This window comes from Taurulus bubalis (assembly GCF_910589615.1).
Source record: "Taurulus bubalis genome assembly, chromosome: 4".
In the NCBI taxonomy this organism is placed as follows: domain Eukaryota; kingdom Metazoa; phylum Chordata; class Actinopteri; order Perciformes; family Cottidae; genus Taurulus; species Taurulus bubalis.
This window is the reverse complement of record NC_136592.1, coordinates 4,275,707-4,289,118: the sequence shown is the minus strand read 5'-3', so window position 1 is coordinate 4,289,118 and position 13,412 is coordinate 4,275,707. Positions and strand designations below refer to the sequence as shown.

Sequence of the window (13,412 nt, the reverse complement as noted above, 5' to 3'; positions counted from 1 at the left end):
CTGAGGTTTAAACCAACCCGCCTACAGGGGAACTGAGCGATGGTTATAAAAACTGTAAATCATAGGTTGTTTTATGAATAAATTTTTTTAAAAAAGCCCAAAACTGCTGTATTTGGAAAACGTAATGTACAAGTGAAATATATGGTTTGGTACATGAGAAAATTCAAATAGCCCAATGGGCCCCAATGGGACCACGCCTGAATTTTCTGAACTAAAACCCTCTCTAACTGTGTTCTGCTTCACTTTATCAAAGTCAACCTATGCAGAGAGAATATTCACATATTGAGCTATGATTTGGGTTAGAGTTGGACCTTACAGCTGCAGCATTTCAAAGAAATAATCATCCTGAAAATGATTTTATTATAGGCGAAAAACAAAAACGCTGAAACATTTGGTATCTTCCATAGAAAGTCTCCATCTGCACATGATTAGTAAGAGTGTTAATGTGTTCACACTTGTCTGGCCTCTGTGACACTTTCAATGATTTGTATTTTTACCTATTACACACCTTTTTTTCTTTTTCTTTTAAGGCTCAGAATCCCTGCATGAGTCGACTGACCACGTTGTCACTTCCACCAAAATAGGATCGTCACACGGCACATCTTGCCGACATGGAAGTGAATGCTAAAGTCAATGATGTTGTTCAACGTGTGAAATTGGCTGTTCAGTGAGCTAATTGCATTTTAAATATCTTTACTAGCATAACGAATTGATGAAACTGGTGCTTAATATGTTACGCGTTGCTTCGGAAATGATATACATTTATATTACTTATACATTACAATTAGTCAGCTTTTTTAGGTGGTTGAGGTGTTAAACTACTGTACTTTACACTAGTTATTATGTGGCAGTTAAAACCTTAACGATGCAACATTTTACAAAGTCATTATAGGTTGTTTTTTCTCCCGTGTAAAATCTAATTATAGATGTCAGATACCTGTAGTGGAGGGAAAAATGCAATGTTTGCCTGAAAGGAAGCGAAGTAGAACGTGCATAACGGCGGTAACCTTACCACCACTGCGTTGCATGCTAGCTCTGTGTTGAGTGGACATGCAGATCACATCTAATTGAAAGATTCTTGGCCGAGCGTTGTGCTCGACATCCGTCCAGACGCAGAGCAGCAGCCGTGCCGTCTGTCTGTGGACCGACGTGTCGCGCCGCTTAAGGGAAAGAACTCACTCCGGCACTGGAGGCCAAGCGAGGCAGTGATGCGGTAAATGCTGCAGTGTGTGTATGTGTGTGTGTGTGTACGTGTGTGTGGGCCTGATCATCCCCAGGCCTGGTTCAGGTAATGTAGCGGAGAGGAGGGTAAGCCGCCTTGACACACACACGCCTGGATCACAGAGGCTATAGCAGGACGCCGCAGGGTATGGATTGTGTTTCTGTGTGTGTTCCTGTGTGTGTGTAGCAATTATATGTGTGTATCAGTGGGTTCTGGTCATCTCTTTTTTTGTCTTATATGTCTATCTGCATGTCGGAAAACCTAAAAAAGACAAACTGTGAAGAAAGTCTTTAACGGGGTCACAGCTTGACCTCACAGCGCTGCACTGAGCACTCGAGTAACAGCGTTAGGCAAATAGCTCGATGGCTCCATCTGATTAAATGACAAACAGCGTCTGCTCACCTTGAGTCACAGGTGGCCTCCTGCCCGGCCGCTCTGCCTCTGCTCCGGCTCACCCTGACTTTCTTGGCGCCTCAGCATTTACTGGTTTCCCATTTGCCTCCGTCAGCGCTTTCAGCCCCATCGTATTTAAAAGAGGTAAAGACTGAGGGCCAGATTTCTTTCAGAGGCATTCTGCAACGGGGAGGCAGCGATCCAAGTCTTTCAGTCCCGATACCGATAGCGACACCTGGGTGCTGATTAGATACCAGTGTTTAATTGACAAGCTGTAACCCTCACTGTGTGGAAGTGCCCTGGGATCGTTCCTTCAAGGCAACACTTAAAAACTGCTTTCCTAACTTGTAACATGTAAGAAATAAATGCATGGATATAAATGTACTGAATAAAAAAGTGTACAAGAGTAATTTGGTCAAAATGTATATAGTATATAAATAAAGAATTCAATTGAATAGATCGGCCCCCATGTCACAGATACACAGAGGGTCCCCGGCACCTTAGGATGTGTTTTAAATGCAGAGCCCAAATGTAATGTAAAATATGTATTATGACAAACGGATACGAATAAATAAATATGAATCTACAGTCAGCAGCCTAGTTAGCTTAGCTTAGCATAAAGACTGCAAACAGCTTTTTCCTTCCCGATTTCGATACATGAACTTCCGAATCGGCCCGATGCCACATCCATACGTATATGTTTGAATGATTGATATTCTTTTATTGCCTGGCTCTAGTTAAGCCTTTTATAAAAAAAAAAAAACAACCAAAGGCATACAGAGAATAATTAATATCATAGATGTTTGACAGATTTGTTCCGGTGTATTGCCAGATTGCTAGCTCTGGCTAACATCACCCACACTCCGCTAGCACCCGTAGGTGAGCCGACCTCGCCTCTTGCAGTACGATGGAGGCGGGTCGTGCTGATCGGGTTAACGTGATATCGTATCGGTGCATAGGCTCAATACGCAAACCTGCATGCTAGGCCTGATTGCAAAACAACAACAAACAACTCTATCTCTGATTAACACGTTATATGATGCGCATTTCATTCACGCAACAACATATGTGGGAAAGCAACAGGCTAAGATTTTACGGATGGTTATGTGGCGGAATACATCTCTGGTTGAAGCAACTTCCTCCATACAGCAGCTGTGCATTACAAAGACTGTCATAGTAGAGACTTTTTAGTGTTTTGGATTCTACATGAAAAAAGAAAAGTGCAATAAAAAGAATATCAAGTTTCTTGTTTCAGAAAAGCGTATATCTGTCAGCTACTGATTAATAACTACCCGTGTCCTGCTTTTCCTAAAATAGATGTCACCCTGTGCCGCCGTCTCCTCCATCATTTGTCACTCTCCTGACGCGCTACCTCCACCGCCTTTGTTTGTTCACTGTATATTTTCAGCCTTAACTCGGCAGTGACATGTAGCCAAAAATAGCGCCGGCATCATCTGCTCCTTATATAAACACACAGCAGCTGCCAACAACTAGTGGATGAGCCCCAGAAATACCCAGAATGCAGCACAATGAGGCATTGATTCCCGAGCCCTATTGGGATCCTCAAAATGAGTTCAAAAATTGTTTCATTTCCAAAATGACTGTATTGTTATGGTGACAAAATCAGGTTTGTGTTCCTTCGTATTTTATTATCTTATGGATTTAGCTTTTAGTTTTTACTTCGGTTACAGTTTAAAAAATGAGGTCTACCTCTTAAAAAAACACACGAATAGGTCTTAACAAAATGCCACGATCTCTGCTTCTTTTTTTTTGACAACGAAGGTGACAAAATGATATACACATAGTTGTATATTGGCTGCACTTACAGCAGCAAGGGCGGGGTAATTTTCTCCCAGAACATAATAAAAGATGACAGGGGAGCGTGATACGCATTACTGACATGCTGAGTGTCTTTTTTTCTAAAGAAGCATTATTGATTCTCTCCTGACAAAAATCTGTGTGAAAGACACTTCAAACCCACTGGTGTGATTCATGGTAAAAGATAAGCCCGCTGCTTGGACGGCAAGATGCTTTGGCCGGGAGGCGAGTTGACAACATATTGATCGGAGCAACAGGTTATCTACAGTGCGAATCCATTTTCATGCGCACACAGGGAACACATGCAGACAGGCGAAGCACCTTTCATAAAACCACAATTACAACCACATAAACGGAGCGGGGAGTATATCAGTCAGAGCGGTAAATGTGTGGCCGCCAGTGTCTGTGGGCCTTGAGATGCTGGCAAATCAATTGAATGTAAAGCACACACACACACACACACACACACACACACACACACACACACACACACACACACACACTCCATCCACATTGAGAGAAAAAAAAAGAAAGAAAAAAAAAACCCAAAATGGGTTTTTATTGGATGCCCAGAAACGGTCGGTGATCAAACTCAAACAGCCAAAAGAGCCACAGTGATTTAGTGGAGCGAAAATCCATTATGGCTCCAACCAAAGGTAATGACTTCTTCAGGCCATCCAGCTGATTCTCCAGAAGAGCGGGAGGGGAAAACAGACACACACACACACACACACTGGACAAATCAGGCTCTTGTAGAGCACAGCGTGAGGTCCTGAAAGAGTCCGCGCTGACATCACCTCCCTTTCAGTCCTTTATACCTTCACTCACTCACAGGGGCAGCGGAGCGAGCACGTCTCCATTTAAACTGAAGTGGTTTATGTATAGCAACCGCAGTCTGGAGACACAAACTACTGCCTGATGCAAAAAGGAGATGAGGACCTAATGACACCAATATTCAAGGTTTTCTGTACGATATTCAGATCATTAATGCAGCAGCAAAAGAGTGTGTTTGCTATGTAAAGGCTAGCTAATGGCCGCTACCCTGCGCCACTCACACTAAATGAAGCAGTACATGCGACACATAACATTGACCTTACTGTAAAAAGTGGAGAAAAACAGTGGTAACAGCTCAACATGATGATATGCTCCACCTTCAATATGCACCATCACAGCGATTCATAAAACAAGTTGCTACCTTGAACAAGGCAGCTGAGTGCAAATGACTGGGGAAAGAATCTGAGTCGAGTAAAAAACAATAAATGTTTGTTTTTTTAAAGGTTTCTCTGTCTCTTGACAGAAACCGTTGAGGTGCCCTTGAGCAAAGCCAGCCATCTTAACACATCGTGCCAAGCAGCGGGAGTTGCTGGAGAGCGGCGCTCGGCGAGATGGCCCGGTGATGCAATTTTTAAAAAAAACGACGCCCTGCAGTGTCCAAGAGAACTTTGGACCTTGCCATCAAGGAGATGAATTACGCTCCTCATCGCTGCAGCTCAGAGAGAACCCAAACGGCATTTGAAGCACCCTTCTGCAGAAGAGTTGAAATAACTCCCACGGTTCGCGCTCCGAGCATCGAAGAACATGAAGCGGCGCCTGCTTCTCATTCGAAAGCAAGAGTAAAAATAAGGCAGTGCAGAGTCACGGTTGATTGAATTGTACATGGTTAAAGGTGGATACAATGAATATCAAACTAGTCAGTATACTATTGATATACACACACACACACACACACACACACACAGGGTCAAAATGGCTCCGTTTCATGGAGTTCATGATGCGCTCTACGTGATCTCTTCTTCCCCGCATCTTTTCTTTCTTATCAGGATTTCGCATTTTCTCGGCGTTCGGACCGGTGTGTTCGCGCGGCTTAAATTCGTATGACTTGCCATGACATTACAAACGCGTCTGTAAAGCCTCATTAGCTGCTGTTTAAGACTCATCCTTGATTAGAGCCAGCTTTCGGGCCAATGCAATAATTGCCACCTCCTAAATAATTACAGCGGAGGGTTCTTTACCGAGGTAAGTAACGAACTCTAATCCTGTAAAGTAGGTAATTAATGGGTTGGCAGCAGCTAATGCAACTTTGCGCCCCGCTCACGGTGTGATATGAGGAACGCGCATGGTTCGAGGCGTTGAGGTCACGGTGGCACATGCTAGGAATCGACAGGAAGTGTGGGGTTTAAACAGAACCAGGATAAATGTGTACGGGGAGGATCAGAAGCTGTAATCCACGCACAGGGACACAGGGATGTGTGATGTACGGGTGACAAACAAATTCACCCCCCGTCCCCAGTAACGCACACTAAACACCAGCAAATGCCGCCACTCGGCCGCCACTGATACGAGCTGCAGTTGTGCAGGCAAACACTCGAGACTGAACCACAGGACCTGAGCCGCTATGCCGCCTTCTCTCATCTCTCCTTTGCTCCCAGATCAGGCTTTTTTCTTGTTGCCTCTTCCCCAAACGCCAACACCAGAAGAGATGAGCAAAACCTGGAGCTGACACAAAATGAAAGCTCAGCATGCACAAAAGCCATGTTAATCCTATTGAATTTCTCAGCGTGATCGACAGCGCCGGGTCCGCTAATTAATTCAGGATCCCTTTCCTCGATCGCTCCACATTGCAGACGAAAAAAAAGGCCTCGTTCGCATGCACGCATTTCCTTTTGGTATTGATCCAGCTGTCTGTATGCGTGCGTGAGCATGGGCGCTTGCAAGTGTACTCCCACCGCTACAGCAAAACTCCAGTGTCCTGCAACGATCTTCAAGACCATTAATAATCCCATCTAAATAGGGAAAAAACTTGTATTTTTCTTCCCAAAAAGTCCTCTTGGGGATGTGACAAAAGTGCAGTAGCGGTTCCTGTAAACTAAGACTTCTACAGTAGCGGCAAATGTACATTTTCTGATGAACAAAGGTTTTGAAGAGAGAAGACTAGCCGGGGGAATGGATTTTTCTGCACAATGATGCAACTGGCAGAAAGGCCGGAGAAAACTAAAGCTAACCGTCTGGCTGCCTATCCGTGCGTCTGCCTATTCGCGTGGACTTACCTTTCATACCGAATTTGGAGCGGCGGCCGTATTTGTTGATGAGAACAAAAAGGACGAGGAGGAGGACGCAAGCGAAGCCCGCCAAACCCACGGCGATGGAAACCTGAGAGGAAGGGGGAAAGCGCTGCGTCAGACTGCGCTCACATCGTAATGCTCTCCAGATTTATGATCACCTTAAACACTGCAAATCAGAGTTTAATCTCACTAGACTGTGACGACTGCTTTCACATAGATTACAGCAGTCTGGGGGAAGAAAAGACACAACTCAATACCTGTTTTGGCTGCGATGCGTTCAGTTGACAGAATGTAATTTCTATATAATCCTCGTGTACAGCGAGACTTACGCTCAGTGCAGTTTGAAAATAGAAAATGCAATAGCGACTTTAAAGCTGTCTCATCATCTTCATCGTCAATACAACCATTATTCTGATCATCCAAAATGTTACTAATTTGTATAAGTAACGACTAAATACCAAAATTAATGAAAAAATAATCAGTTTACATGAGACCATTACCAACAGGATTCATTGTTCTCATATTTAATGCACTGTTTAATAATCCAATAAACAATTGTTTTCTTATTAAAAAATGAAAATAATCATCGTTAATGACATTTCTTTTACTTGCTTTTCTCACCATGATCAGTCAAAATGTCGGACATGAAAACAACAAATCTGTCAGGCTTTGGAGTTCTTTGTGTATTTAAGCGGTGTACATGGGGCTGGGTTGAGAAGAAACACTTTGTAACAGCAAAAACACATACTTGAAAATGTGTTTGAGGTAAGCTTCAACGATTAGCATGGCCAGATAACTAGCTTACATTAGAAAGCGGCACATGGCAAAATGTCGGCCATTAAAAAAAGTGCATTAGCATCTCTTTCAATCTACTGGGCAGCAGTGGAATAACTCGCCCGCGCTGGGGGTGAACCGAGTACATCATCAACATCATTAATGTCCAAACATACAGCTCTGGGAAAAAAAGGACTGTGACATCGTTTGGTGTATTGTAGACTTTGTTCCTCAGCGGTGCATGTCAACATACAGAACAAACCCCCTCCAAGGGTCCTCCGACAAAAGCAGTTAGGATTTGTGTTGAGACGCACAGCAGCTCCGCTGAGACCAGGGGCAACGTCTTTAGCAGCTGTTTCATCAACATCATTAGGGAGAAAACTCACCCCAAAAGTGTCTTCTTCTGGTCGGCCCGAATCACCATCTGACGGCATCGAAGGAACTGAAACACAGAAACGCACAAAGCAGGCATCAGCGGCTGAGAATAAACCTGGCTGTGGTTTACTCCCGCACTTACAGTGAATACGTAGTAAACTGGGTTTCACACTTATGTGGGATTTCTTATGGCAGCATGCACAGTGTAATGCACTAGAATAAGCCTTTTGTTCCTGTTTAACATCCACTGTATGAACCTGTTAATGCAAATATCCTCACAATAAATAGGTGTAAGTGACACTTACACGGGTTAATGCACAACCTAACTAGCCGGAATGAGACGACCTGGTGTGCTCTCTGCTTTATAGCATTTTCAGGATCTTCACGAGGCAAAATGGTTTTTATGCATGTTTTGCGATAGCTCTCATTGCCAGTTAAAACATATTAATTTGTGCTTTCCTCATTCGTGTGTCTTACATTTCATATAAATATTGTACTCTTGCCGTCGAGAGTACATTGACTACATGTTAATAGAAAAAAAGATAGATGAATTGATCAAAACATGAGACTCCGCACTGCCATGACACGCTACTTAAGCAAGTGTTTGGATAGATAATCGTCAGGAGGAGAGCTAGCTTGGCTAAATAGCGGAGCCAACAGCTGATGCCAATACAGATTCATTTGAGTTACATTATGATACATTCAGTCTGTGGTGTTGTATACCAGCTGCTATGACAATCGATCTGCAATTTTATCGGCGGCAGAAAAGTGGTTGTGGCATTTCAATGAACAATTAATGTGTATGTGTAGATGCTGCTAAAGGGCTTTCAGTTAGTAGCCTGCACAGCCTTAAATGCACACGCTTGACATCTGTCACAAGGTTCCAAACAAAGCCTGATATTTGCTATCCTAAAGTCTTAGGTGATAGAAACAGAAAAGACATTGTGGGTGGGTGTTTATTTTTGCACCAATGCATGCTCATGCTTGTACACAAAGACAGAATACACAAATATACAACCATAAAAACAGAAAAAGAAGTTATACATATAACCAAGAGCAACAAATGTTAAATTGGGTCCAATTAAATGAGCTGACTAATGCACCGCACAAATTCAAAGTCAAACACACATTTTCAGACAGTAAATCCTGCTGGACTCCCACAGACTACATATTAGTGTCTCAAGAGTATCCTGAAGATGTCAACAGGCTACATGTCGCGCCTCGACAAATGAGAGTCTTGGCAAACGGCAGAGAGTTCTGGGGAGTGTAGGGCGAAGAGGACGGAGACAGAGCCATGAAACAAAATGAACTGGTGTCAGGGAAACTCCAGTCCGAGGCCTCCAGCCAGGACATCAGAGAGTAATTGTGGGCAAATTAATGGGCGCATGGTAGACTGGCTGCCACTGGCTCAGACACACACATAACAGTAAGGTGCATGAGTCTGTGAGTGTGTGCCCTAACTACCATCTCTCTGTCCCTCCTTCCCAGCCTTCATCCCTCTCCTCCCCCTGCCCTCCTCTCTCCTCAGCAGTATTAGTATCAGCCAGCCTGTCAGTCTCCCCTTCTACGACTGAGCTCCCTCACACGCCGCCGCTTTAATGTTTCACACTCTTATCACCCAAACGCCTCTCTCTCACCTGCCTCACAGTGTGTGGGTGTGCGCGTATGTGTGGCACCGTGAAGTCCTCGGCCGCCCCGATGCAGCTCGCCGGCGCCCATCCGTTCCCATCGCCGGCCAAGCTGCTTTATAATCCATGGCTGATTAGAAAGAATGGCCCTTCATATGGAGATGGAAGAAGACTCCGACGAAGGTCAGAGATCAGACCGGCCCACTTAGTTTTAGCTGTCAACAGCGAGGCTGCCACAACAGCCCGAGGCCAAACCACACATCCCGGGCAGCAGACTTACGATGCAGTGAGAGAGATGGCCAAAGCACCGATCCAGCAGTATGACTGCACTGGCCGCTTCACAAGCATTCACACGTCACTAGCTAACGCGATGGGAAACTAGCTTGTCTACACTGTGGCTGGCTTGTTAGGGGTTATGCCGATACGCCGAATTGCTTATGCAAGTCCCATGAGAGAGAATGACTAAAGCCTGGGTCTTCTGGGCAACTACCACATGAATGCTATGTCATGGTGAGTCTTTCTAACTTTTAATTTCTCCAAGCGATGGTATGAGGCGTTCTCTTTTGTGGTCCTGGACCCTACTTTTTTTTATTTAAGCAAACATGAGCTTTGTCTTTTTCTTTATTCCTGCCGGCAAACCTGAGATATATCGCAACAGGTTGTCAATCCAGCTCGTCACATGCTGTTGCTTTGCCTGTCACTTTCGAAGGCACCGGGTAGCTCGGCGTGCCATCACAACAAACCTTCAAACAGCACCGCTTAGGTCAGGGGAAATCCTCGTGGTTGTGAACTTAAGTTAAGTCAACAAAACCACCTGGGTAGGTTTAGGAAAAACACGATTGTTTGTTTGTTTGACCCATTCATCTCTTGTCCTTTTCAGGCATTTCTAACCAACTCATGGAGATCCCTCTTGAATAGTTTGCTAATATTTGCTGCTTAATATATACGGCTGACAAATTATGGCAAAATATATGTTTGCCTGCTATAAGTAGAAGTGTGCCTCGTCTACCTTACAGTTTTCCTACAGTCATTGAAACTGTTTGAATACTTGGCAGGTGATTGGATGAACCATCGATCGATCTTTTTTCACTGGCTTCTTTCGGAGCCAATCGTGTAGTTGGGTTCGTAGCTCCGGGACGCCGATCGGTCCGTGCTCTGGCTTACTGCGCACGCAAAAGCCTTAGCCTACTTGACAAGATGGAGTTTTGTGTGATGTGCGATCACGAGAGGCTGTGATTGCGAGAATCCAGGTGCCATGCAAGGTAATTGTCTAGTACCATTAAACAAACTTTGGGTGGTAAATCTACCGTCAGGAGTCGTAACAGTGACTAAGCGTGGCAGGGCTCAGTGAACGGTTCAGGTCAAGGCATCAAGCCCAGCTGCTCGAGTGGAGGCGCTGCTTGCCAACCAGCAGAAGCAGACTGTGGTAGTAGTACAGGTCACCTCGCTGTGAGAGAATGTGTACATGTATGAGGGCTAAGCAGGGCCTCACTGAAGCATCATCTCTCCCCCATAAGAAAACAAAAAGGCAGAGAACCACAAGCCACCGAGTGGCTGCTGCTGTGCTTTAGAAGGTTTTCAGGGTCCAGAACTTTGAGTCCCAGATTTTTATGAACTGCAACACAAAGTCAACAAATTTCCCCATGGTTACTATCTGGACAGTGACGGTCCAACACTAAGTGGTGTGTGTGTGTGTGTGTGTGTGTGTGTGTGTGTGTGTGTGTGTGTGTGTGTGTGTGTGTGTGTGTGTGTGTGTGTGTGTGTGTGCATAATGATGCCAGACAAACAAGTAGTAACAAAATAAATAAAAACCATATAAACTGCAGGGTTACATTTGAAAATACAAACACTCACCTAATTCCACTATGTCTGCAAAAGAGAAGACAGAGAAAGTCACGCCGTGTCAATAAATTGACACAAGGGATTAACCTCGGAATATTGACCATGGGGAGAAATTTGCCAGTCTTTGTGGGTTTATTCCCCCTCCCTGTGAACTCGGAGTAAACTGCAGGCAAACAATCTACCTGACTGAACTGTGTATGAACCCTGGCTGGGATCCAGCCGGCGGAGATCAGCTCCACACACAGGGAGATTTTAATAACAACTAAAAGCTCCCAGTGCTTCTTCCACCGAGGGTGGAACCTGTTATTCAGACAACAAGTTGTTCAAACAAGAAATTCAACTAGTCGAAGACTTGTTCCAAATCCTGATGCCCATTTTTTTTTTAATGGGCACCATGCTAGCTCTTGGGGGAATCAGGAAGTTACTTGGCAGAATTTCTTTTTTTCTCCTGTGCTTTTATTTTAATTTAAATCTAGGAGTAGGAAGGCGATGTTCAGGCAGTACAAATGTGTTAACAACCCTTGTAAAAATTATGTTTTCTTCATCCCCCACGAGTATACTTGTGGGATTATGGGGACGTCAGTGCTGGCCGCTGCAAACAGTACATAGCTCATCAGCCACGAGCACAGTGAGGAATAGCTACCCAGCGGGAAAGATCCACTCACCTTCATCAGGGCCCGGGGCCATGAGGAAGTGGCCATACACAGTCTTGTTGACCGCTCCCAAAGGGTTGCTGGCCACGAGAGTGTAGTTGCCGTTGTTGATGTGCGTTGGGTTCTGGAAGGTCAGGCAGCCCTCCAGGTAGTCCTGGTAAAAGTCCATCTCGGTTCGGATGTATTCGTTCTGGAGGATCTCCTTTTGCTTGTAGAACCAGCGCAGCTTGGGATGAGGGTAACCCCGAACCGTGAATTCGATGCAGGTATCGTGGCGCTGCTCGGGCTCAGCCAGTCTCAGGATGACCGGAGGAACTGCAGTGGAGAAGGAAACAAACTATGTAAATCACCTCACAGATTCGAGGTAAAAGGGCAATCCACCCATAGCATGAGTGAAACACCAGAATGAGCGGTTCCTGGATGCCTTCAAACCTTGTATTGCCCGTCCTGAAACCTTAAAGACAGGATTATTGAGGGTTTGAGTCTGATTCTTGTATTATAAAGTCGATAGAGTTCCACAACCTTTGGGTCAATGAAAACCTGTCCTATTTCTTTGAAGGACCACAAAAACAAAATATGCAGCAGCTGACTTAACACAAAGCTGTTCTGATTTGTTCTGGGAACTATGACATTTAGGATACAGGGTTTCTGCCTGAGAGTGGCAATGAGCCTTTTACATATTGCAGCAGTACACGGAGTGGTGGAGAAAAACAAACAGATAGTGGGGCTCCTCTCGCCTGAAGCAGTCGGAGGAATCTCCGCAGCATAAATGAGCACAAAGCCTCTCTTCCCGACACGCAGCAACACACCTCTGAGTCCACAACGCCGCCAAGCTGAGAGGCAATTTATCACTTTAATACCATCAGATACATTTCATAAACAATTCATACACTGATTTGTCTTTGCGACGAGTCACACTCGCAGCTACATCATCAAAAGGAAATATTTGGCAGTCAGTATTACCTGGCAGTCTCTCAGTGTCTGATCTACATACCAGACCCCAGACAAATTTACCCACAAACTCCATCGCTCACACACACACATTTGTAATAAGCCATTGCTTTGTCTCTTGCTGGGCTTCAATGTCTGCAGTTTCTATAGGTGTGTCAGCAATCCTATTTACAGTGCATTGACGAGATCTTCTTTGATGTGTGTTTTTGCCGTCAGCAGCCCTGATGAATCCCCACCTGCAGTTTCATGCAGTGTGCTAATGAATAGAACAATCATTCAGCTTATGATTTGAAACAAGAAATAGGGCTGGGGTTAGTCGTTTGTTAATTTAAAATACCAAATGGCTGACGCTTACAGGCACCGAATGGGGAACTTGCATGGCTAAATGTTGAACAGCTGATCCACTGAAGGTGCAGGTAGAAAATCCACGGCCCGCCACTGCCTTTGTGTATTGTGTTTGCACCCTCCAAGTGCCCATTACTGTAAGAACAATAGCCTAAGCAAAGCAGATTGCATAGCAGTTTCGTTGTTTCCCCAGACATGTTAAAACTCATCCTGCGACGACCAAGAATATCTGACACTAACTTCTGGGCAATCAATTTGTTGAGTCATTTCAATCAAAACCACAATGGTCAACCTCTTGGTGGAGGAGATCAGCAAAGTAAGTATGATTCTGCACAACCTTTGGTGCCAT

The 13,412-nt window shown here is 44.6% G+C and overlaps 1 protein-coding gene across 1 annotated transcript in view; it reads right to left on the bottom strand.

The window, feature by feature from the left end:
* The window catches only part of ntrk3b (neurotrophic tyrosine kinase, receptor, type 3b), a gene marked incomplete at both ends in the record, with an annotated part of 152,045 nt that overhangs the window by 60,880 nt on the left and 77,753 nt on the right, over positions 1 to 13,412 (bottom strand). The window contains 3 exons of the mRNA XM_079217063.1: positions 6,481 to 6,583; positions 7,656 to 7,711; positions 11,780 to 12,082. Coding sequence (XP_079073189.1) covers positions 6,481 to 6,583; positions 7,656 to 7,711; positions 11,780 to 12,082 — 462 coding nt within the window. The remainder of the gene's footprint in view (positions 1 to 6,480; positions 6,584 to 7,655; positions 7,712 to 11,779; positions 12,083 to 13,412) is intronic.